The sequence below is a fragment of the Sylvia atricapilla genome, chromosome 14, assembly GCF_009819655.1.
Source record: "Sylvia atricapilla isolate bSylAtr1 chromosome 14, bSylAtr1.pri, whole genome shotgun sequence".
Lineage (NCBI taxonomy): Eukaryota > Metazoa > Chordata > Aves > Passeriformes > Sylviidae > Sylvia > Sylvia atricapilla.
This window is the reverse complement of record NC_089153.1, coordinates 12176590-12202271: the sequence shown is the minus strand read 5'-3', so window position 1 is coordinate 12202271 and position 25682 is coordinate 12176590. Positions and strand designations below refer to the sequence as shown.

Sequence of the window (25682 nt, the reverse complement as noted above, 5' to 3'; positions counted from 1 at the left end):
TAACTGCAGGCACCGGAAAGCTGGGATTAATGGAAATCGGTTATAAGAATTTTCCCAGATGGAAGAAACATCTTTTCGTCATCTGTCCTTTGACATTTCAAGTCTATTTTGCATCCCCAGCATTTTCTGATTTGGGCTGTGACATTTAAATGGGCAATTTGTGTTTACAGTCTTAGGCGTTGTAAATACCTTATATATAAATGTCCTTGCATGTATAGGAGACATTCTATACATTTGTATCTTTGGAACAAGAGATATAAATCTTTACAGGAAAATGTAGATCTACAGAAACATTTATATCTGTTTCATAGTCACAGGGTAGATGAGCATGTAACAGAAATATATTGACTTTTTCAGACACTGGGAGTTAGTATTATTTTATCACAAAGGGTAATTATGTCACTTCAAAATCATGAGAGGCATTGAAATAAATATTTTTCATGGCATTTATTAAACGACTTGCTGACTTGCACTGTCCTCCCCTCCTAGGCATCATCCTCCTCCAGTCGCAGGTCCCACAACAAGGATGCAGCAGTGTCAGGGCTGCAGAGCCAAGGTTACATCCCAGCAGCTGTGGGGGGGATGCAAAGGGACACAGCTCTGCAGCAGGGCCTGACATGGATGGCCACAGTCCCCTCCCAGCACACAGCACTGTGTGACACCACGTGGGGCCTCAGGAGGCTTTCAACTGCCCCAAGTCTGACCTTCCATGAGGGTCCCATCATCCCAGCAGGAGCATGACCACAGCCAGAGCCTCACCAGCAGCACCTCTGTCCCCTCCCTGTCCAAGACAAGATCCCCTGGGAGATCCCCAGCTTGGAAAAAAGGGCTGTGGACGAAGGTAAAGCCATTGCTGTGTTCACAGTCATGCCACGGTATGAAATATTTGCAGTATCTGCCGTTACCCCTGCCTGGGCTAGGGACACCTTTCTCAGGGGAGCACGGGGCTCCTCCACGGTCAGGGATCTCTGTTATTTATAGGGTGCAAACACAGGCTGCTTCTCCCTGTGAGAGAACAGTTCCATTGTGTGTCCTGACTCCTCCATGGATTTCAGAGCCAAGGTCTTGGACAGGTCAGTGCTTGCTGGGCTCTGGCCCTTCTGTGTGCCTCTTTGGAGGAGCAGAGATGGGAGGTGGTTACAGAAAAGAGGGGGGGTGTGACAGTGAGATTCTTTCAACCTAAATCCATGGCATAGATATCCTTTAATCAAAATAATTCTCATTTCTACTAAGTCTCATTGTAAAGCTTGATTTAAATGTCGAGGCTCAGCAGTCTGTGAAGGTTGGGGACAGCACAGAGTGCTTGGAGGAGGAACCCATCCCACCTATAAACTGCTGAGCACCCCCATCTCCATCTGCTTTGGGGAGCCAACACAGGAGATGGCTTCCAAGTCATCCAAGAGTTTTTTCTCTTGTCCCCCCACCCACTCTGCTCACCAGATGATGGAAGGCACAATATCCCTCTGCAGGGGTTTGCATCCCAACAGTTGCATGGAGCCAGGGCACTGCTGGCAGCAGGGCAGGAGGAGTGGCTGGGGTGTACATGCACCAAAACTGCTGCCACTGCCACCTCATTCCCTGGCAAAACCCCTCTCCAATCCCTCCTTCCCAGGGATGGGGGGTCTTAAATCAAATCCTAGGGGTAGGATCCAGGCCTGGCCTGTAAAGCTCTGCTGGGGACAAGGGAAGGGTTAGGGGACCACAGGTCCCTGCATCCAGTGGACATCCCCATGAGTTACCTCACTGCCTGCAGCCAGCAGCCTCCAGCCCTGTGCCCTGCCAGGTGAGCCCTGCAGCCTGCTGCCAGCATCTCTTTCCCTGTGTCCCTCCTGCACACACCTCTCCCTGCCCTGCACCCCTCCTGGCAGCTGGGTGGGCTACAGCACAACCAACATTGCCTGACCCCATATGAAGAGCAGCCCAGGCATGGCTGAGCTTCATATCTCTCCTGCAGACATTTCCAGCAGGGATTCACTGGCACATCCCCAACAGCCAAGAGGATACAGGACATGTTAGGGCATGGAGGTGGGATGTGTCAGGACAAGGATACAGGATGTGTCAGGGCACGCTGCAGGATGAATCAAGTGGCAGAAAGCAGCCATCAGGGAGGGACCCAAACCCACAGCAGTTTGGGGGCTGAAAACCAGCCCTCACCATGGCCACTGTGGTCCTGCCTGCAGGCTGGGGCTGCCAAGGGCTTAGAGCATCCTCATCTGCCCCTCTGGGCACCTCAGGAAGTTGCTGACTCCCAACCACTGCCCATGCAGCTCATGGAAGCTCAGAGCTGGGCAGGGGCTGCCTTGGGGTCTCTGGTAGGAGGCTGCAGGACAAGGCTGCAGTAGGGACAATCCCTGGCCACAGCAGGGGAGCAGTCCAGGTGCAGTGAGGGTTTGAGCCCCAAGCAGGGATGCTTTGGGGTCCTGCTGCTCCTGGGGCCCTGCTGGCTGCAGCTGCCCAGCCTCTGGCCCTTGCCCAGCCCAGAAAGGATTTTGCCAACTTCACACATTTTTGGCAGAAGCTAGAAAACATCACTGGTGCCAAGGGGGTGACAGGCAAGGGGAACAGATCCTCCCTCACACAGGGCTCTCCTGTGGCTGTGGGAGGGCAGAGACCTTCTCATCCTCCTGGGCACCCTATGGCCATGGCATGGAGCTGAGCTGTGCTTATGACCCTGTTAATTAACAAGCAATTAATTCAGGACTAAGCAGAGCACCAGCTGGGCCCACCTGGGGAAGCCCAGGGCCACGATGGAGGTTTCCTTGCACAGCCTCAGACATTGCTTCTTCCTGGGCTTGGGGACACAAGGAAGGGAGCCATGGTAGGTGCACAGCCTGGACATGCTCCAGCACGGCTGGGAATTAGCAGCCTCCTCTTCTGGGCAAGCAGCAGCTCCATCGTTCCCCCCAGTTCTCCCCCTGCAGCCCCCTCTCCATCCGGCGGCTCCTTCGGCACCACACATCGTTTGTCACTCCGACAGGTTCAAACAAACCCGTCTGGGATTAATTAGGCTCCGTCTTCGTTTCCTGCAGCGCTTCGCAGGGGCCGGGGAAGGCGGTGGGGAGGCAGCAGACGGGCAGGCAGGCTGGGGCAGGCAGGGAATGGATAATGGGGTGGGGGGGAAGATAAGCAGGGATCCCTCAGCCCCCCAAATCCCTCCCCAGCACTAACGCAGTCGGTGCTGGACGCTGTCCCGGGAAGAAGAGGCTGTGGGCGCTGTACAGTGTGGATGGATCCAGGACTAGAGAGCTGCTGCCACCTCGTGCATGGAGAGCTGCTCTCACACACCCCCTTCCTAAACCCCCCCCAAAGATGGGCCCTAAGGCAGCCAGGACCCCCAGGGGCAGAGCTGGATCATGCCAGCGAGGAGAGACACAGGCAACAAGCAAAACCAGAGCCCCCCATTTATTAGCAGTTGGTTCAACAGGGCCTTACACCAGTGATGGGAGCCTCCCCCAGCACAGCCTCCGTGGCCCCACGTGCTGCTGAAGGGGCTCCTGTGAAACATCCAGATGGGAACGCTGCTGCCAGCAGGGCTCCTCACACGGGGAGTGAAACACACTCACCCCACTGCCCCGACCCCACTCTGGCAGCACCTCGGGCATTGCATCCCCTCCCACGGAACCGCTGCCATCCCACGTCCTGCAGGGCAGCTCCATCCAAGGGGAAACGTGGGCTCTTATCCTGGTAAACCCGTGATGGCTCAGTCTCCTCTGCCAACAAATCCCAGGGCGTGGGAGAGGCTGCAGCTCTGGTACAAAGACGTGTCTCCCACTGGGAAACCGTCCAGTTTCCCCACTGACCTTTGTCCGTGTCATGTCTAACAACCAAAGAGACCACGTAAAACCCTCGGGGTTTAGGTACAAATTCTGGCACTGAAGAAAAACACCTCCCTGCAAAAAGGTGAACCAAATGAACACCCCCCCCCAACCCCATAAAACCCAACATTATTAAAATACTTTAGTTTTTAATATTCAAGAGGTTTGAAGTTCTCAGCGTTCTTCTGATTGCCGTTATCTCAATGTCTGTTCTGCCCCCAAGCTCTCCTCCACGCCAGGGTGTGCTGGGCACCACTTGGCTTTACCACAGGAAATACCACGTGTACAAGATTGCAGGATGGGCTTGAGCATACTGGGACCAGTATGAGCATACTGGGACCAGTATGCCCAGACCAGCATGCTTGCCCCTTCTCCTGCTAGGCCACATTCCCACCACACTGCCCATGGAGGGGGAGCCAGAGGTCGAGGACCTTGAAAATGATGACAGAGATGACAAAGAAATTGTGCCCCAGTCTTTGAAAGAAAAATCCACCTTGTTCTCAGCTTTTCCAAGTAAGTGCTGGGGGAATCCAGCAAACTCTCCTGTTTCCTGCCATGGGGCTGATGGCAGGAGTGGGTCTGGGTTCCTCTGTGCTTTGGGTCTCCACCAGCTCCATCCCTCTGCTCCAGCTCAGCAAAGTCCACTAGTGCACCCAGAACAGCTCCTCCACCCTTGGACCAGGAAGTGAGGGACAGCTCTAGTGCTGCCCTCGGGCCCAAGGCAGTTGGAACCCACTTTGAGCAGAGAAAGGGGGAATCTGTGCCACTTCCCTACGCCAGAGCAGGGCAGGAAGGGACGAGGAATTAAAAAAGAAAAATAAAACGAAAGAGATACAGGTGTGGAGCAGGCAGAGAGGTGAGAGCACAGGGATTGCAGAGTTGGATCACTGCTCTGACAGCCTCCAGTGGAGCCCTGTGCTCTGGGGGGGACCTCTCCAAGCCTCTGGTGCAGCCATATCCACCTGGGGGTCCCCTCCAAGCCTCCAGTGATGCTGTGTGCTCCTGGGGTCCCCTCCAAGGCCAGGTATTGCTGAGAAGATCCTGCTGGCACAGGGTCAGCCCTGCTCAGGTATTGCTGGGGGGTGGCAGCAGCAGCTACCTGGTGCTCTGCAGCTCCTCTCGCAGCCAGGTGGGCAACGTCTGCCCCATTTTGTACAGGAGCTTGGAGAGCTCTATGTTATGGTCCCTGTAATAGTCCCGCAGGAAGGAGCGTGACTGCAACAGGAAAGCAAAGAGGAGCATCAGTGGACCAGCCTGGAGCCCACCATCCCAGCACAGCCCTGCTCAGGACCAGCCCAGCAGGCTTTCTGCATACTTACATCTGAATCCATCTCAGGGTACTTCCTCCCTTTGCTCTTTCCCAAGCATTTTGTTTTCCCTCCATCCAGAAGCTGACACCAGAATCCTTTCTTTGGATCAAACCTGCAAATCAACAGCTCTGCCTCAGCCCTCTTATCCCCCTCACAGACATCCTGTCCAGCAGGTCCCACTGCTGTCCAGGCCTGCACAGGGCACTTCTCCACCTCTGGAATCCACAGTCCAGCTAACAACTTGTCATCAACCCCCTGGTACAACCCCTTGCAGCTGTGCAATAAGCAGTCCACCAAGGCTCATTCATTGCCCTGTTAGGGAGCATAGAGTATACCCGGGTTTACTTACCATTTTCTGTGGCATTTTTGTCCCTGGATGCCCTCTAGTGCCCCACAGCACTTGTGTGGACACATATAGGCAAGCCCTGGCAGAAGTAAATTATTATTTCTCTAGGAGCCCTGGAGGCTTCCCACAGTGGGGTTTAATGGAAGGCTCAGAGCAAGGTGACACCTGCAGAGGTACCACACAGCCAGCAGCTGCTCTCAGGAATCTATAAGGAGATGGAGTGCCAGGGCTCAATAACATCATCTGTGTCACAAATGCACTCCTGAATTGTGCTCCAGGAGCCCAGGGCTGCTCTTGGGCTGCTTGGAGTGACCTCACTGTAATGTCTAGATAAGTCTCACACAAAAGCTCAGCCTCCTTAAAATCAACAGCAACTCAGTGGAGAGGCCCAAGGCTGGGGGCTGCTCTGGGACAATGCTGGGTGTCCCCACTGCACAGCAGCAATGGCAGGGTGGAGGAGGGAGAAGTTGGGGGAAGGACTCACGCCAGAGTCTTGTGATAATCGATGAAGTTGGTCACACCCAGGAATTTCTGGACCGTCTCCATCACTTTGGCGGGTTCAGTTCGGAGCAGCTTCCCATCCAGCACCAGGATCTGCAGAGCAAGGCAGAGTGGTGAGGTGACAGTGGCTCCCAGCCCCGCTCTCCTGAGGCAAGAGGACACCTTTACCATGCCTCTGGTCATCTCGGAGCCAAATCTGCCACCAGCCTGCTAAATACCAATGTGCCCTGGTGCTCCCTTACACTGGATGTTGGAAAATGAAATGGAACTGAAGCCAGGGCCAGGACCCACCCAGGACAACATCAGGACCTTCTGCTCAGGTCTACCCAACCCACATGCAGCCGGGATTGCAACACAGCAATTAGAGTAGCAGCAGACAGCTAATAAGACTTTATAAGGTTAATCAACAGTGGAAAAATCATTCAGGGATTGATCCCATACTCTCCAGCCGTGCTGCACTGTGTGGGTCACAGCAGGGCTGGCATCCAGCTCCTATTTTCCCTGCAGACAGCTTGAACTATGGGCAACTTCACCTGCTATTTTTGTCCTGTTCAATGCTTTGGTGACACCAGACAGGGCAGCCCCAGGGGTCTGTGGCCAAGAGTGAGGGTGAGTGTTGGGTGACCCTGCAGTGCCACCCACAACCCTCTGCCCCCACTCCCTTTCAACCCTGCTGTGACAACTCACACAAGGACATCTTCGTGTGTTATCCATCACCTTCTTGCACAGCACTTCCCCTCTGCCCCTTCTCCAAGTACTTTTACCCCTCTCCCCGTGGTTTACAGAGTGTAAGAAAAACAGCTCCCACGGGAACAACCCCACAGCGGATAACCTTGGATCCAAGATCTCCTTCCCCCACATCCTTGCTCAGGTGAGGGCTCTCCCCGGGTGCTGCCACTGCAGGGCTGGGCTGCTGCCCTCCCTACCTGGTTGGCGTGGTAGCTGTTGAGCCAGCGCTCGATGTGTGTGGCGTACCAGCCCGGCACCAGGCAGCGGCTCTGCAGAGCCCGCAGCTTCGGGGCGGCCTCGGGCCCCGCCGTGATCACCTCGTGGAAGGTGTACTTCAGGGCAACCGGGTCGTCGTGAGCTCGCTGGTGCTGTCACAGGAAGGAGCAAGGCAGGTTTGTCCCCAGGCTAACCCAAATCCTGGGCTGCCCACGAGGTGCAGCGGCTCCCAGGCCACTACGACGTGTCCTTGTGCATCGTGTTCAGCCAACTAGCGTGGCGTCTGCAGTCACCCCACATCCCAAACCAAGCCTCTTGCCCACTGTCCCATGGGACTGCCCAACCCAGGGGAGGGGCAGAGGCTCACCTGATACCAGGAGTAGGCTCTGTCTGCAGGATTGATGAGAATGGTGATGATTTTGGCCTTGGACAGCAGGGCTGCAGCTCGCCGGGGAGCCACTTCAGAGTCAAAGTAGTTGGCACTTTTCTCAAAGTAGAAGTCAGAGGTGGTGTTGGAGGGGATGGGGAAGAATTCCATGTACCTAGAGAAGGCACAGTGTGAGGTGGCAGATAGGCACCACAAGATGGCCCCAGTACCACCCTCAGAGTTGACATCTCACACTCAGAAGGGAAACTCCCCAGCACCACTGCTCCTCTTCCCAAAATTACTGGGCACTCCCAGCACAGTCTCCACAATACAGACACCCACCAGTCGATGCCTTTGTGATAGTTGTGTCCATTGAAGAACTGTATCTCCTCAAAGGTCTCTGAGCTGGGGTAGTTGCTGCTCAGGTCCGGGTGCATCCCCAGGAAGAGATAAAGGGCAGTTGTTCCTTTGGACAGACAAAAAGAGGGAGTTGGCACAGGTCAAACCTCCCTCCAAGCTCTGCTTCAGGGCAGCAGGGCTGACAGAGGCTCTTCAGGAGCATGGGCGTCCTGTCAAGCCTCCCAGCATGTCACAGCACTGAGGGTGAAGGGAAGCACCTGTTTTCTGAGGCCCGATGATGAGAAGCTTCGGGAATCGGTCACAGGTCTTTTCTTTCGACCAAATGTCTTTGTGTCGTTTGTCTTCACAGGGATCCTGAAACACAGTGTGGAGGGTCAGAGACAGAGCAGCCTGGATGGCACCCCACATCACTGCTCAGCTGGGGCAGACACACAGGGAGGCCACCCTGCTCAGCAGGCAGGACAAAGACAGGGCTTATCTCCAGGTCTACAGGACAAACTCTGTTCTGGCACTGCCTGCAGAACCAACCAGAGGTGAAAAAACACTGCTTACCAAGGGAATCAGAAGGAAATCCAGGTTGGAAGCTAACTGAGTCTCAGAGCAAGGCCAGCTATACCTCACTACCCTCTCCCAGCACAATAAACAGGGTCACTCCCCCTGACATAGGCACAGGGGTACCTGCCACAGTGGGTCCTTCTCCTCTGAAAAGATCTGGAAGTATTTCTGTGCCAGCTGCACGGGGGGCAACGTCTGCAGCTTCAAGTTGGTCCAGGAGTTGAGGAAGCGGACCAGGTGCTTGAAGGTGTACAAGCCCAGGCGGTCGTTGCCGTAGTTGGACAGGTGGGTCATGAAGATGCTGATCTGAAGCCGAGAGCACAGAGCAGGGGTTAGTGGAGCCTCACCCAGCAGCCTTCCCACAAATGGCCCCACAGTGGCTGAGGACACTGGGGACATCTCCCACTGCAGTGCCAGGACAGCTCCGCAAGACACCTGCCTGTCTCTCCCTGGGCGGTACTTACAGGGTTCAGGAGGACAGTCAGGAACAGTTCACCCCCGTTGATGATTTTGTCCAGCTCACTGGAGCCACCAGGGTATTCATTGTAGAAAATGGTGTGTGTGAATAGGCCACAGGTTTGCCGGGGGAGGACCTGGGATGGGAAAAAGATATGGATGGAAGAGGTGGAAGAACCAGGGTAATGAAATGACCCTATGGCCTCCTCCAGGCTTTGAAAGCTGCGTTTTCTTCCCTTCCCAACAAAAACGGGGAACCTGACCTCAGTCCCTCAGAGGCCAGGACCAGTTCCACTCCCCCTCACCACCCCTGACTTGAATCCATACACAGAAGAGAAGGATGTGGACAGATGGAAAAGCCAAAAACTGTCCTCACACAACCTTCACTCACGCAGGATGAGCAAGGGGGAACAACCCCCTCCAACTGGAGCTGCACAGAAAGCACCTCCCGAGGCTCTGGTTTTGGTGGGGGAGGCAGGAGAAGAGAAGCACCAGAGACAAAGGCTGGCACCCACCATGATGCCGTTGTGGATGAAGCCGCGGCGGTAGCGAGCGGGTTTCAGGTGTGGATATTCCTCCGTGCTCGTCACCCTGATGGACCAAACCTGCTTCCAGGCCTCATAGAGCTGCACGTGCACAGGGTACACACCCGAGTGGTGCGGGGCCACAGCGTACCCCATGTCAGTGGGGATGCCATGCTCCTGCAGAGAAGAGAGTGTGCAATGGGTGACTGTGGAGACCGCAAAATAACAAACCAACCCCTCTCTATTCCCAGTTACAAACTGTCTAGTTGTGCCTCTGGAGAGCAACCAGGGCAAGGCTGTGCCTCTGCATCCTCTCCTAAGCCTGGCTGTCTCCACAAAACCATGCTGGGTGGACACCCACTCCTCTGCTTCATTCAGACCATCCTCATCCCTGTCTTCTGCTGTCACCCACAGAACAGCCACAGCCAAGCTGTTGTGTGAAGAATGAGGAGATACAGCAATATAGGACTGTAAATTGGTTTATATCATTAGATACAAAACAGCCTGGAAATTCTGAGCTGGAACACTGCCTATCCTAAGTAGGAAAGGTCTGGCCTCTCTCTAATTAAGCACTTGTAATTACCAGATAATAAATTCAAGTTAGGTTGAAGATCCCTCTCTTAGGCCATAGAATCTAATTATTAATAGGTCTGACTTTACCAGTTTGAATTCAAGAGAGATGTCAGTCAATCACAGCATGAACTGGTGTCAGTGCTACACAAAGGACAGCCCAAGAGGACAGAGAACCCCTGACCAAACTGAAGGTCAGAGCCTGCCTTTACAATCAAACATGTCCTTGACAGCTCAGCCTGTAGAGGGAGTTTCCATCAGCTGGAGCCTCCCAGCACAGCCACTGCTCCAGGATCCCACATCATCACTCAGCAGAGACTCACACGGTGCCAGGCTGAGCATCCCCCTGGGCTGCACCTCTGCATCCCCACAGTGCCAGGCCAGGCATGGCTGTAGCATCCAGGTAGGCTCTCCCCTTAAACAGTCACTGGGGCAGCTCACTGCCACAGCAACAAGTTGGCTGCTGCAGATAAATCCTTTAGCTCTAGGTACTAAAGTATAAATGGATTTACCCACACAGCTGCAATATGGGGGACATGACTTAATGTCACCACGTCCCTCTGCATCAGCAAGCAGGGGCCATTCCCTGCTGGGAATCTTCTTTGCTTCTCTTCTACCATCCTCCCCTGACCACAAGCAACCCCACTGGCAGCATCTTACTCACGACAGCGAATTTCTTGTTTAAGGTCATCTGCTCAGCGAGAACCGATTGGTTATGGAAGAGGTGAGGCTGCATGTGGCTCCACATGTGGGGGAACCACCAGAACTCCTTCACGTAGGACAGCAGCAGGTCATCACCTTCGTCCTCAGCATCAGTACCTGTGGCATGACACTTGCTGTCACCACTGAGCGCAGAGAGCTGTGTGAGCAGCTGGGGCAGAGAGGGGCAGACCCTCTTGGTGACGAGGTGATGGACAAATAGGGTGGGATGCCTGAGGACTCTCCTATAGCCCCAACAGCACCCTCTTTGAGTATCAGCTGGTGCCCCAGCACCAGCTGCACAGCACCCACAGGAGAAGTGGTGCCCTTGCCCTCCTCACCTGTGTGGAAGAATTTCCCTGAGTATCCCAGGTTGAAGGTGAAGTTTGGGATGTGGGTGCGCAGCTCGTTCTGTGTGTCAAACAGTGCCTGGGAGAAGGGGAGAGAAAGCAAGGTGTCCTCAGCATGTGGCCTCAGGGACAGGTGCCACATCAGGTGAGTAGAAGTGTCCCCGAGTGCTTCACAGAGGGGCTCTCAGAGGGACGGCGGAGGCTCTGAGGGCAGGAAAGTCCATCTCTGGAGCATCCCTGAGCAAGCACAAGTGTCCAGCCCTGCCCACCCAGCCAGCAGAGCAGAGACACACCTTGACATCTTCCACCTTCATGCGTGTGCCCTCCTTGCCCACAAAGATGTCATCGATGTCCACCAGGATGTAGCGGTCAAGGGGCAGAGACAACCTCTTGCCCGTCAGGAAGGAGACAGAGTCCACAAAGACCAGCTTGTGCAGCCAGAAGTTGAGGTTGTTGCCGAAAAGCACCCTCTGAATGCCATCGTGGAGGCCCAGGTCCTGCATCACAGTGGTGTGCAGCGCAGCGTCCACGCTCATGTGCGGGATGGACTCAGCTGACTTGGTCTTGGCCAGGAGAACGGGCTCGTAGGTGGAGTGGTTGGACTGGAAGACAGTCCAGTCCTCCCCGGGGAGCACACCCTTCTCCACCTCACTGGGCCGCGTGATGTAGAGCAGGGGCGACTTGGGGTTGATGCTGCAGTCCTTCAGCGCCAGGTTGGAGTGGAGGAAAAGTGGGAAGCCCTTCAGCTGGGCGCTCAGAAGGCTGTTCTCGTTGGCCTGCATGGGGAAAATGGGAGCTACAGGAGATGGTACACTGGGGACAAGGCAGGGGCTCACAAGGAACACCAACAACCACAGCGACCGATGGAGCACCTCATCACCCCTAGAGACTGAGGTTCTGGGTTCCCCCTTCCCCTCTGGAGCATGGGGTGCCCTCAATCCTGCTCACGTCCTATGTGCAAAGTGCCCCAAAGCTAGGAGCACTGGGCAGGAGAAGGGCTGCTGAGCAAAATACCTGTTCATGCTTTTGGCGAACCCCAGCAAGGAAAACTGCTGGAAAACAAGTGCTAAAAGCAACTGGACTGATCCCAGAAGTGTGTTTTTCTCCCTCAAAATCTCCGAAGGCCACACAGCCCTTCCAAAGGGAGAGAGCTAAGATCGTACCCTCTGCTAGAAGCCTGTGCCCCACACCAACTCATGCTGCCTGCAGAAAGCATGGGGAGGGCAAAGTCCCTGTGGGACAGCAGGACACCAGGGCTCACATCTGGCCTGGCCATGGGATTTTGGTTTGCCCCATGTACCCCCTTACCTTGAAGAAGCCAATGATGCCCACGCCATACTCCACACAGTACTTGTCCAGCAGCTCCCTGTTCCAGGCGTCCAGGTTGACATACTTGAGGATGTTCTCGTAGATGATGAGTGCAAAGCGTCCGCGGTCCTTGTCGGTCAGCGTGGGCATGTCCCCCTTCCCCGGAGCAATCTCTGTCCTGTATTTGAAGCGACTTGACTCCAAAATGGCCACAATCTCCTGGCCCAGCTGGGAGTAGAGGCTCTCCACGAAGACCAGCACCAAGGGGTCCGTGCGGGAGGAGTCGGCCACCTTGAGGGTCTTCAGTGGCAGCAAACGGGAAGGGGCGACCTTGGGCTCGTCGCAGTCCGGCCCCGCCACGTCCCCAGAGGGCTCCAAGCCCCTTTTCCACCCATATAAATAATAAGCAGAGACGAAAACACTGAGCAGGCAGAAGGCAAAGAGCAGGAGCAACACCACCTGCGGAGAGAGCTGCCAGATACCCCGCCTGGCCCTGGCCAGCACAGTCATCCTTGCATCCGCTAGGTGAGGTGGAGACCCTCTCCCTGCCCGCCCCCTCCCCTCACGATCCCCGGGGAGGGGAAGAAGCAACCAACCAACCAACAAAAAGTTAGATAAAATCAAACTGAATACTACTAATAAATTAAAATACTAGCAGGCCGCCAGTGCAGGCTCTCTCCCCTCCAGCAGCCGGGCGTCCCTCGCTGTCTGCTTCATGTCACCATGGCAGAGGCACCTAGAGTCCCCTTGCCGAGCCAAAATTCCTGTGGTGACGGCAGCAGCAGCAGCAGCAGCAGCTCCATGGCCTCAGTGGGGCGAGGGGGCGGCGGGTGGCCTTGGTGTGGTTGGTGGTGGCAATGTGGGCATGGTGGATCTCTGCTTCCCCGGCTCCACACGGCACCCTGAGAGGGAGAGAGACGTGGGATGAGAGGGCAGGGACAGTGCCAACGCTGCCGCTGCTATTTCTGCCAGTGAGACAGCCCCAGCAGAGTCCTCATGAGTTTGCTGGCATGCCAGGGCTTGCCACAAGAATGCCAGGAGCTCCTGATGGCGCCAGGGATGCAGCAGGAGCACAGCCACGCCATGGGATCCCAGCTGTGGGCACACCTGGAGTGCAGGTGCACCACCAGTTGCTATGGAGGGGAGCCCCCAGCCCCCTGTGAACCTCTGGTACCTCAAGCAGCTGGAGAAGCAGCCTCATTCCTCCCTGTGCCCAGGAGCCGTGCTCTGCAGAGGAGAATGGGGGCTGGAGTGAGCCCCCCATGGGCCAGCTCAGCTGGCAGAGAGGGACACAGGAGAGACATGAGGAGCCTGCCAGCTGGGCAGCTCAAGGCCAAGCCAGCAGCGCCAGCCAAGGTCACCGAGATGGGCATGTGGGAGTGTCCACGTGGAGCCAAAGGGACCTTGGGAATATTTTTGTCTTGCCTGTGAAAGGTTCATTTGAAAAAAGAAAAGGAAAACAATGAGCACTGCTTGCCAGAAGGTGAAGCTGCCTAGGGGACAGACTGATGAGGCCAATGTGTTTAAAGAAAAAAAGTGACTCACAGCACTGTCCCCAAACTCACTACCAGTGTTGGGGACAAGGGCAGGAGGCCCTGTTCCTCCCAAGGAGAGCTCCCTGTGCCCTGCCAGCACCGTGGCTGAGCACCCTCCCTGCTGACACCAGCCTGGATCCTAACAGGATTAAACGTGGCCGGCTGAGCGGCACTGTGGATTACAGGCTGGGGCTTGGCAGGGTAATCCTGTCATCCCTGCCCTTCCCAGCAGCAACTCCTGCTCCAGGCAGCGCTTCCCAACCCTGCCAACATGGCACTGCTTCAGCCAGGCCTGGTAGGTGCTGCTGGCAGCCAGTCTCCTTCCAGCCTCCATCACTGTCTCCTCCTTCACCATCTCCGTGACACACCAGAAACCTCCCTGTGCTGGGCATGGTGGAACAGCTGGGTTTATTGATTTGTAATTTATCTTTGTGCACATGGATGATCTCCAGGCACGACCAAGAGAGAAGCACCTTCTTTCCTTAGCCCTCCTGAGGTGTGTCCTGCCTGTTCCACCTCACTCATTCTGCCCTCCAGCATCCCTGAGACAACAGCCCCCCGCGGTTTTTGCAACAGGGCATTTCTCCAGGTCAGTTGATTTTAGGGGTGTGCTTGTGCAGGGGCAATCTCCCCGCCTAGGGATGCAGAGAGCTTGGAAGGCATTATCCAGCCTGGCTGTGCCATCCCACTCCCTCTCCATTTCTTTCATCTGCCAGGAGCAGCGGGTGCTGGCAGCTGCATTCCCACAGTGACAGGTGGGCAAATGGCAGCAGTGGTTTGATGCCAAGCACCAGAGCCAGCAGCTGATGGACAGGACTGTGTGTCCATCCCTGCACCACCCTCCATGAACCAGGGAAGAGGGCTCTGCACCTACATCACCTGCCATTTCCAAAGGCGCTTCATTAGTCCATTTTCTCCTAAGAGCTTTTCATTACTGGTACTTAATGACCAGACTTTGGAGAGAGCATCTCCGGCCAGACGCCGGCTGAGTCTCCCCAGGCTGCCACGTCAAACCTGCCCAGGCATGGGGTGCAGCCAGCACTGGATCCCCAGAGCAGCCAGGTGTGAGCTGGGACCAGGATGGGCAGCATCCTGCCCCAAGCACCTGCCAGTGTGGCAGGAAGCAGGCAGGAATCCTGCTCTGCCAGTTCACTGCCAGAGCAAACCCTCCATGGGGAGGATGCCAAGGGCTTTGTGGTGATGCTGCAGGTAGGGATGCCCTTGCCCAGGGCTCTCCTGGTGCAAGTGGGTACTGCCTGTATCCTGCCCAGCAAACCCCTGCACAGCCCCAGCAGTGGTGAGGCAGCTGACAGCTCACTGCCAGAGAATAAAGCAGTTTCATGCCCAAAAGCACAAAACAAGTCCTTGAGACCAACAAAAACGGAAACAAGATGGTAAAATTTAAAAAACCACAAGACCTGGCAGGGTGACAGCCGGGGTCAAACTTCCTTTTAACCTGATTTTTAGATGCTGCTCAGGTGCCTTTTAAAACCACAGTGGTTATTTAAGAGGCACCAGCTGGAAATGTCAGCCTGAGTCCCACACACAGACCTCAGGCCCCCAAAATCTGTGCTGGCAGGCTCCCATCACCAGGAGGGTGCTCAGCCACGGCTGCACATCAATGACCCCGGGAAAAAGAACCCTGGAAAACGCTCTTTTTCTCGTGGGTTTCTCACCAATGCCCTGGCAAAGACTCCACTGGAGAGGAGGCTCAGTGAGGAGGCTTAGCTACTGTGCTCTTAATCCGGCTGCCCTGACAAACACAATCAGGATCCAAGCAGCTTCCCAGCGTGGCTGGGAGCCCGGAGCACCCCGCGGAGCCGGATCCGACTCCAGGACAGGCAGGGAGTGCAACCAGGGGACAGGGATGCCCTTTACTATCAGCACCTTAAATCTAAGAGAGCTGCAGGAGGAAGGGAAAAAACGTTTGAAAAGCTTTTCAAAACCCACACCCTGGTGCAGTTTGGGGATGGTGGTTTCCCCCTGCCCAGAGTTATCTTCCACAAATACTGCCTGGGGAACCACTGCACCCCAGAAAGTCAGGGAGGCACTAGATGGGATGAGAGGGAACGAAACCATCTCTGTTAGTGGCTTACAGCACTCTTCCTTTAAATACCAGTGAGATTTTGCAGACATGCATTGGAAGGATTAAATATAAGCAAGGAAGTGCAAACAGATCCAGAGGAGAAGGAAGGGTCAGTGATCCCAGAAGACAACTACAGCAGGGTTTGATTTATTGAGGGGTGGAATAGGTCTGGCTGCAGGTGCAAGCAGTGAAGATCAGGCAGTTCATAAGTCCCATCTGTTGGATAAATCAACTGTCCCAAGCCCATGGCCCAGAGACCAGAGGTGAGCTCAAAACCACGGGTGTGACAGCAAGAAATTGCTCACACATTTCCCTTGCACCATTTGGAAAGGGCAGAAGGGGAGGAGCAGGCATCCACTGTCATGCAGAAGACACCCCAAGATTTTGTGCAAGAACCTCGGTCTCCAATTCTAGTAGCTCCCAAACCTCCAACATTCAACCCACAGAATGTGAAGCCACATCCTAAACATCACAGCCAGATGGACCACCCTGCTCCCCTCCTGCTGGCACCCTTTGGGTGGGCACCCCTGCCTCTCACTCCTCATCATTGCAGGGACAGACCCACCACTGCTGGGTAATCACCTCCTCACCACCATGCCAGCTCCACTTCTCCATGTAAGCCAGCCCTGGGGGTTAAGCATGGATGGAGGAGGATTTAGAGGCAGGATGCTAAATTGCATTGCACAGCTCAGTGATTTGCAATCACTCCTGCTCGCTCCAACACTTCCCTTCCCCTAACCGACCACTGCAAGGAATGTGGACAGATCAGCCCCACCTACACATCTGCTGCATCTCCCACTAGGAAGCAAAAGGCTACTGGAAGGTCTAAATTTGGCCAGGCTGCGAATCAGGCACCCAGCAGGCAGATAGTGCTGATCCAACTCCACCTTCTGTCTCTCCTGCACCTCAGGCACCCTCACCAGCATCCCCAGCGATCACCAAGTGGTGCCCTGCAGCCCTGGGAATCAGCACTACCTGTAAGAGACGCACAAAAGGCAGCCAAATTATTATTAATAGGTTTAAGTTCCCTCTAGAGGGAATCTCCTTCACTCACTGGTAATATTTAGAGGGCTACAGATCTAAAACCACTGAGCTAAGCACGTCCTTAGAGAGGAGATTAATGCCATCACATTATTCAAGAGACGACTGCAAGCTCAAGACAGGGGAGGTTGCTTTGAAAATGAAAAAGTAACTGGCATGAAAAAATGGCCTTTAAACACCCACCTCTGCACCGCTGCCTTTATCAGCTCTAAATGACAGTGATCCCCAGCTACACTGCAAATATTTGCAGACAGTTGGAAGCTGAAAAAGAAGAGAAAAGAGCTATCTCAGGGTGTGAAGGACCACTGTCTGTCCCTGTCTCCATCTCCTCCCTCCCCAGCTGGACCCACTGACCAAGAGAAACCACAATCAGGAGATGATCTCCTTTACTGTGGTGCATGTTGGTGTGATGATCCCATCAGGATGCTCCTGGAGCTGGGGCACAAGCCCTGTGCCACACAAAACAAAGCCATGCAGCCCAAGAAGAGAAACCCAGCCTAAAAACTTCAGCCACTGCAAAAGCAAGAGCTTCTCCTGGTGATCCCCATGTCCTGACAGCCTGTGTGAGCCTTTAGGATGGGCCCAAGAGACTTGGACAGAGGGAAGAGCTATAGAGACATCCATTTGCCTCCTGCCAAGCTGCAAAGCCTGGGTACAGGGGAGAAGGATGTGGAGTGGACAGAGAGGGGAAAACACAGAGAAGGACACAGAGAAGCAGAAAGGAGCTTGTCCCAGTCACCTACTTGCTGGAGGTTTTCTAATGCCAGATAAGGTGCATCTTAGTGGTAGATTACATAGGCTGCTTAAGTGCTTTGCAAACAGTAGTTACAGCCTACCAGGGAGAAAAACACCCTGCTCTGGGAGAGGGACAATCCCAGTGCTCCTTTCCTGAGGACACCAGCCTTCTGACTGTGCCCAAGAGCTGCCAAGTTAAAAATGGACAACAGCCCCAGCAGCTGACTTTGAGACAGGCAGTGACAGGCAGCCACTGGTGCTGCTCCCACTGCAAACCCACCTGCTCGGCTTCTCCCCTTCGTGCACAGGCTGGATATGACCAAACACAAGGGAGTATCAGGAAAACTCATCCATGATTTATAAGGTCTGGAGAATTTCCACCCCAGGAGGCCTACAGCAGGAAAATCCTCCCTTTTTCTCAGCTCTTTTTTGTTAAGATCTGATTTATAGAGCCTGGCCAGAAATGAGCAGTTGGAGCATCCACCTGGATTGCTGAACCAAGCTTCCCCTTGTCACTTCACTCCCCTCTGGAAATAAACCTCTGGCTTTGCCTGCCCACCACCTTCCTGCTCTTGGGGGAAAGAAACTAATATGAGCAATAAGCCCAGTGAAAGTGGTTAAGAATTTTCACTTTAAAAAAGTTATTTTTAGTAAAGTGTCCAGCTCTGGAAGAGGCATTTTTTTACCCAGAAAGCCCTGTTAGCACTTCAGTTTTACTGCAAAAGATAAAAGTAATGCTTTTCTCAAGTTTTCTTCAAAAAAACAAACATGAGAACAGCTCATTGCCTGCAGAGGGATGAAAAAGCAAGGTTCAGTGTGTGGCATGTATATACTGAATTTTTAGGGGAGAAAAAAACCTGAATAAATCTTTAAAAAATCTAAATCCCTAAAAACTGGCTGAGGTTTCTGGAAGCCCATGATTAAAACTTTTCATGGCAGAGCAGCTGGCAAGCCCAGTTAGTGGGTTTCTAAGACAAGTTCTAGCAAACCCATCCCAAACCCACATCCCAAGGTCCTGTCCCTGCTAATTCCCATCTCCCACCCCGTTCCCCAGCCCCATCAATGAGGCTGTACAGAGGAATCCTCTGCAGAGATCACCCCATTTCTGATCCTGGGGCACCAGTGGCTCCCATCCTCCTTGTCCTCAGCATCCCAATCTGGAAGAGCACCTCACCATCTCCCAACATCCACATGAAATCAGTCTCCTCCACAAACTAGGCCAGCAATTAGCAGCAGTCATTAGTGTTCCTATGCCCCAGGGACACTGGGGTTGGGCAAGTGATCCCTCAGCACTGATGATCCCCAACACCATCCCAACAAAACACCCCAACAGCCAGGTTATGGTTTGGGCTGTGCTACTGCAACCCCCCCAAAAAAAACTGAAGCCCTTCACAGGTGACTCCTCCTCAGGGGTATTTTTTGTCCTTGAATCCTTGGGAACAGCCTCAGAGCAGAGCTTAGGGAATTCTCCCAAACCTTAATTGAAAGAGACGCTTAACGAGGAGAGTTTCTTTTGTCTGTTAATTGAAACAGGTTCTTACCGACAAAACTCCCCATGAATTTTAAGTGGGTTCACAGGGGGAAAAAATCCACTCAATGAATCGTGTTTTCCTGCTTCGAAATGTGCCGTGTCGGTTCCTGTGGCTTTCCAAGCACCCAAGAGCCTTTCTGGATAATCAGGGCCTGAATCCCGAGTATTTTAAAAAGAAAAACGATGAGGGGAAAATAATCTCACATGCATTTTTATATTTTACTGCAGTGGCAGCCTGCCCTCTCACAAGCAGGTCACATAGGGACTCCTATCCAAAGAAAAAATGGACTGAAAGCCCCTCGATGCCACCTTTTACTGCCTTTGACACTTGGCTTGGCCAGACTTTCCCAGCAGAGATACTGGTCCTGCCACGAGTGTGAGGGTGGCACTGGATCTCAGAGAGCCTCGAGGCAGCAGCAATTCCCTGTGCTCAGTCATGGCAGCACTGTGAGCCCCACGAGATGGGCCAGCTGCTTCCTTTGCCTGACAGCTTCCCGAGTTGGTAGGAGAGCAGAGCCATCCTGCCACAGCACTGCCAGCTGTTCTGGGGAGCACAGGCTGCCCTGCGAGCGCTAACCCGGCCCCAAACCAGCACTTTTGCAAAGCAGAATCCATGAAACCACATCATGAACCAGCTCACACAGAGCAACCAACCCCTCACCAGTGCCCACATTCCAGAGAAAACCCTGCGAGGATGGAGCTGCTCCCTCCTCTCAGGAGTTCCCCGGGATGCTCCTGTCAGACCACATCCATCCTGCCTGATGCCCCAGTGCTTTTTTGAGCTGCCTCTGACCTCCAGTTCCCTGCAGTGTGCCAGGACAGACGCTGCCAGCAGCCCAAAGCACCCGCAGGGCCAGTGCTGGCAGCCAGTGCTGAATGAGAAGTCAGAGCAGCCCCTGCCGTGATGTGGGTGTGTCCCTGCGATGGCTCCGGGGTGACAGGTCCTTAGGGAAGGGCAGGGCAGCACACACTGACGCACAGGCAGAACGCTTCCAGGGCCAGCATGCTCCAAGGTCATGGCCGGGACAGGCTGGAGGTCAGATCTTTTATTAGACCAATGGATACAGTTGGAATAAGCGTCACATTTTGGCCGCGCAGGCATTTCTCAGGCCCAAGAGCACATCTGTTTTTTCCTAAAGGTATTAGTGAGGCTAATAAAAGACATTACCTCTGCATGTAAACTTTGTCACCCTTAAAATGTACCAGAGGTTGCAAGGCTCAGCAGCCCAGGGAAAACAGGAGCAGGAAGAGGCACAGAGCACAAGGGACACTTGCAAGATTTGTTTGAAAATTTGTTTTCATCCCCTAGAACAGCACTGGCAAAGGTGACACTTGCCCCCAAAACGCACAACTGCTGGCATCTGAGCTGCCTCTTGCCTCCCCTATTTCCAGATCCAGGTCTGAGGCTGCAGGAACCTAATGGCATGTCCAGGGAAAGCATGTTGCTTTGGTTTTCCTGCTCCAGCATCAGCCCTATCCTCTCCTCTCCTTCTCCTCTGCAGGGGCTCTAAGGCAGCAAATGCTTGAGGAACCAACCTGTCATGCCCCATCTGCACCAACTCCTTCCCTCCTGGCCTCAATCCCATTCTCCGACATAAATCCATGATACCAACAGTGTACCAGCACAGCAAGGGATGGATTAAGGCCAATGGAGGAGACTGAAAATGGCCTGAGCCAAGTGTCCAGACACTGACAGCACTCACAGCCATACTTCAGGACTGTGCAGTAATGCTTTTTAATGCATCCCCTTTTTTTAAGCGCTCCAAGCCCTGGGGCTGCAGGGCTGAACAAGGCCATGATGATGCAGACAGTGTTGGGAAGGAAGGGGAACACTTGGTGAGGTGCTGACAAGTAGCTAGAAGATATCCAGGTTTTGCTAAGAGACAGGAAGGACAGCCAGGAGAGCAGCAGGTTCCTCCAAAGTGCAGCAACATCCTACAGGCTGTCATCCTTCCTAAGCATACCCAGAGCTTTGGGGTGAGACACACATCTCCCTGGGTGGCAGAGGGAGATGAGCTGGACATCCCTCACTGTACATCCAACCCTCAGCATGCCCAAGCTCAGAGACAGGAAACATTTCTTCCCTGCTTTACATCAGAGAATGTAAATTCCAAGATATTTTTGATTCCTTGGCGAAAGCAGGACAACAAGGCATAGGTCCCAGAAGAGAGTCTTGATCTCTCCAGGACAATCTCCATTTCCACAGCTTTCACCAGATCAGTAGCAGGCTGAACTCAGGACATACCCACCACAAACATCAGGGCAGTACCTCTGGGGATAGCACCCATTTAGGGATCTCTTGACCTTCCTAAACCCCTTTGGGAAGGCTTGTGCCACCTGAAGGTAGTGCAGAGGATCCTGTCCCCTTCCAGGGGCAAAAGGCTTCAGCAAGGTCCTGCTGGTTTTGGGAAGAATGTGGGAACTGAGGTGCTCCCAATCCCAGCCCCCTGGCCGCTGGCTGCAGTCACATATGGGATTTATAGCTCAATATTGATTAGTCTTCTGCAAGCTCTGACATTACAGTCAGTGGCTTTTGCAGGAAAACAAGACGAATCATAAGCTACACGCCACCAACTCTCCGTGTCCACAGGGTGTGACTCCAGCCCTTCCAGGGGTCCTGCTCCTCCACACCTGGGGACAGGCACAGAGGGCACCATCTTCCACTGGCACCTGCAGACTGGTCACAGTCCCCAAGGTCACAGCCCCCAAGGTTTGTAGGATGGTCTCCAAGAAAGCAGCACCCCACTTTCCCTCCACCCAGGTACTCCTGCCCCTGTGTCAAGTTCCAATACCACCAACAAACACGTGACAATGGCACAAAGCAATGCCACCACCTCAGCCAAAATCACATAGGGAAGTCAAGGGCTGTCATGAGGTCCTGAAGTTGGAAGGGCTGGAAACATCAGCGAGACAGACTGGAAGCCCCTGTCTTCTGAGGCCATGAAGTAAAGACAAGACATAGGAACTTAGTATCTTGCTTCTCTTGAGTCCTAACTTTAGTCTGGCAAGCTCTACCCCAATAGCCAAAATAAAACCACAACTCATTAAGGTACATCTAGAAGGCAGAATCACACAAAAAAAACCCCAACCAATCCTTTTAAGCAAAACCCTCCATGACTCTGCCCCAGAGTACAGAGAGGCAAGAGAGCAGCTCCATCTCCAGCATGCAGTCAGAAGCTGGCAAAGATGGTGAGACCACAGCCCTCCATCCTCAGCCCAGCACCCAGAGATACCCCAAAATCAAACCTGCTTATAAAAGCCTGTGGAAGAAGACAAGCAGGTGCTGATGGTGACACTCTGCAGCAGGAACACACTTGGCTGTGCAATACTTCACCGTGACACGGTACTGAAGAAAATATTAATCATTCCCTCTTCATTCCAGCCTGGCTTTTGACTTATGAGGTGTCTTCTTCCTTCAGTTTGAATTACCACCAACAGTGTATTTAATATGTCCTGTTCTACAGTTCTGACAGAAAAACGGGGGGAAAACCCAAAACAACCTGTCAGGAAAAGTCTGTTTCCCTGTATGTTGGTGGGATGGATTTTCCAACCCCATCCAAACAAAATCATACCACATCCACCTGCTTCCCAAAGGCGCAGGAAGGGCTTTGTGTGTGTGAGCTTCCCTACCAGCATCCGTGTCCCATGCCAGCAGCTCCAGGATGGAAGGGACAAATTTGGAGGCTGCAGCTGGTGGGGTGTCATGGAATGTACTGGGGCTGGGCGAGGTGACTCTGGTGAGTGACATGGGGAGGTCTTGGCTTCCCCATACCCACACATGGATGCCCCAGGCATGGAGGGCACTGGGAAACATGAGCTTTGCCTTGACTGTCCTTGCCCAAAATGAACACTGACACAGCCAAAGGGAAGATGCTTGGCCATTCTGCCAGAAGCGAACAGCACTGAGGTTTATTTTCCTGCCATATCAAGCCCTGCACGTTTTTTCTATTGTTTAATTTCCTTCTTCTCCACCCACGGCAAGTTCACTCAGAAGAGAGGAACTTATTTCCTATTGAATTTGTCCTGGTTGTTTTATTTGGAAAAGGACAGCTTCCTCAGCTGTGGTCCCCATGTGCAGCCAAGGGGAGCAGGCACAGGGCTGCTCACCTCCCCATCTTCACCAGCCCAGCCCCAGTAAAAACCACTCTCGAGATATGAATTAACAAAGATGCTGCTTTGCTGCAGGAAGAGCTGCTGTTCCAAGGCTGCCGGTGACAAAGGGGCACTGCAAGGTGCCGGTTTCCCAACCCTGCAAGCACCGTTAGTGGGAAGACAATCATCCCCATGGTGTGCTGTGGCAGCAGCTGGCTGGGATCACAGGATGGGAGAGACTGGGATAGTACTGGGAGGGAGCACCAGCCTCGATGGGAAGCAAAGTCTTCCAGGTGATGGCAAAGGTGGCCCAAGCTGGTGTGGCTTCTGTGCCGCCGGGCATCAGAGGCTGCCCCATCTAAAGGGGACAGCCTGGCTGTGCGGTGGTGGAGGCAAACCCCAAAGTCTTGAGGAGATCATACACACAGCTAGACACGAGAGGCCCAGGAGCTCACCAGCGGCAGAGAAAATGCCAGGACCTCTTCCAGAGGGGGTGGTGAGGTGTTCTACAGGAAAGCCAGTCAGGCTGGGCGAGCTGTGCCATGCGCAAGGTGTGCCCCTCCAGGTGCCCTGGCCGCGCTGCCCTGGCTGCTCCGCTCCTGCACGATTTTAGCGACCACCGCTCGCACTCCTCGGGAGCGGGGCCGCCCCAGGCCGTGCTGCACCTCGGCCTCGACCGCTCCTCGGCGGTGCCCGGGAGCGGCGGGGCCAGGGCAGCCCCGGGCACGGCGCGGCCTCGCCGCCTCCTCCGAGCCCCGTGCGGAGAGAGCCCCTCGGCCTGGCGGGGCCGCGGGACGGCTCAGGGCGGGGGGCACCCCGCAGGACCGCCGCTCCACCCGGGCCGGCTCCTCCCGAGGGCACCGGGCCGTTCCGCCGCGGGGACGGGCGGGGGGTGCCGCCGTTCCCGGGGGACGGGAGGAGCCGCCGGGCCCGGTCCCCGGCATAGCCCGGCCGGGGCGGTGCGAGGCCCGGCGGTCCCGGCCCCCGCTGCCGCCAGCCCGCTCCCCCGCCCGCCCTTTGTCTGCTCCGCCGCCCCGTTCGGGCCGTACCTGCCGCCGCCGGGCCCGCTCCGCTCCTCTCCGCTCCGCTCTGCCAGGCCGCCGCCGCCCGCTCCGCCGGCCCGGCCCCGCTCGGCGCGTCCCGCCCGCCGCCCGGGCAGGCACCGCCCCCGCCGCCCCCCGCCAGCACCGCCCCGGGGCCGCGCGGGGCTCCGCCGGGGCCGGGGCTGGCCGGGACCGCGCTCAGCGCAGCGCCGGGGGCAGCGCGGGGCTCGGGGCTGCCCCCGCCACACGTGCCCTGCCCGGCGCAGCCCCCCGCTCCTCGCCCCCTCCGGCCCCCGGGGTGACCGAGAGCCGGGCGATAATCCCCTGGCGGGAGGGCTCAGATCCCCGTGCCCGGGGTGCCTGTGATGATCCTCGTGCTCGGCGATGCTCTCACCAGGCCCCCACATTCCCACTGTTTTCCGGGATGAGCACGATGGGGTGTCCAAAGGGAACGGCCCAGGCTGTGTTTGGTGTTACTGGGGTGTCATCTACACGGAGCCTTTTCATCCTTCCTCCAGTGTGCACACCCCCTTTGTGTCAGATTTTTAAATCTAGTCAGAGCTGAGGTCGTCCCCGGCCTCGTCCCTCTCTGCAGAACCCAAGTGTCATTTTAGGGTGCTGGTATCACGTCATTTCAGTTTTTCCTCCCTGACTTCAAGATAAGCGCAAAGGCCACATCCAAGTTGCTGGCTGGCTGCCCCCAACCTGCATGCACACACACAAAATTCCCTTCATTCCTCAGAGAGGGAGAAAATGAGCTGCTCTGCTCCTGCCCTGCCCTCGGAGGCTGCTGGGGACTGTGCCGGCATGTGGAGACACGTTCCCGTCCGGAGTTCATCACCCACACGAGCCGCCCAGGTCTGTCTCACTGTCCGTGTTAGAAGGGTTGTGGTGCATTGAGACAACCGTCAGGTGTCGTGTCCAGCTCATGGGGACAAGTTTCATGTCCAGCCCGCGGGGATGAGATGTGGCACAAGGTCTGCTGGGTTTGGTTTAGGCAGCATACTCTGGGAGAGCTTCCGACTGAACAAGAGTAAAGGAAGTAATTTCAATCAAATGGAACAAGCAGATAAATAAACAAAAGGAAAACAAGAAAGGAAATTGTAGGGAAAGAGACACAAAGAATGGCAGACTATTATGGCTGCAAATTTTCTGAGTGTTTACTGAAGTCAAAGACTTCATATCCTTAAACATTTCACTTCCCTCACAAGCATTTTCTCTGAAGATCCCTGAATATTTTGCAAATGCCAAAGTTACTTGAAAGCTCAGAAAACAAAAGAGGACAAACAGCAAGTTTTTCAACTGTGAACTGCTGTAAAGGGTATTAAAGGGATTATTTTTTTCAGCCTTAAATGATTTGCAAACTCAGCCTGAAAAAAGTATCTCCCCTGGGAACAGCATTCTGAGGCCATACTAACCTCCGCCAGAGGAGATTCATGCACAAATCATTGAGCAAAAAGCCAGCAGTGAGTAATCAAAGGCACACACCAAACTCCAAGAACAATCTGCAGAA

At 54.6% G+C, this 25682-nt stretch overlaps 1 protein-coding gene across 1 annotated transcript; it reads right to left on the bottom strand.

Annotated features, from left to right (window-relative positions):
* Nucleotides 1–3384: 3384 nt before the first annotated feature.
* On the bottom strand, nucleotides 3385–24244 carry NDST1 (N-deacetylase and N-sulfotransferase 1). Its single transcript, XM_066329173.1, has 15 exons — nucleotides 24176–24244; nucleotides 12107–13008; nucleotides 11092–11574; nucleotides 10790–10877; nucleotides 10414–10568; nucleotides 9171–9356; nucleotides 8664–8792; nucleotides 8323–8505; nucleotides 7902–7998; nucleotides 7627–7750; nucleotides 7285–7459; nucleotides 6899–7069; nucleotides 5956–6065; nucleotides 5135–5237; nucleotides 3385–5030 (listed from the first exon to the last, which is right to left on the bottom strand). Exons 2-15 carry the CDS (start codon nucleotides 12614–12616, stop codon nucleotides 4911–4913), a joined length of 2634 nt encoding a protein of 877 aa, XP_066185270.1. The 5' UTR covers nucleotides 12617–13008; nucleotides 24176–24244; the 3' UTR covers nucleotides 3385–4910.
* Between the last annotated feature and the right edge of the window lie 1438 nt (nucleotides 24245–25682).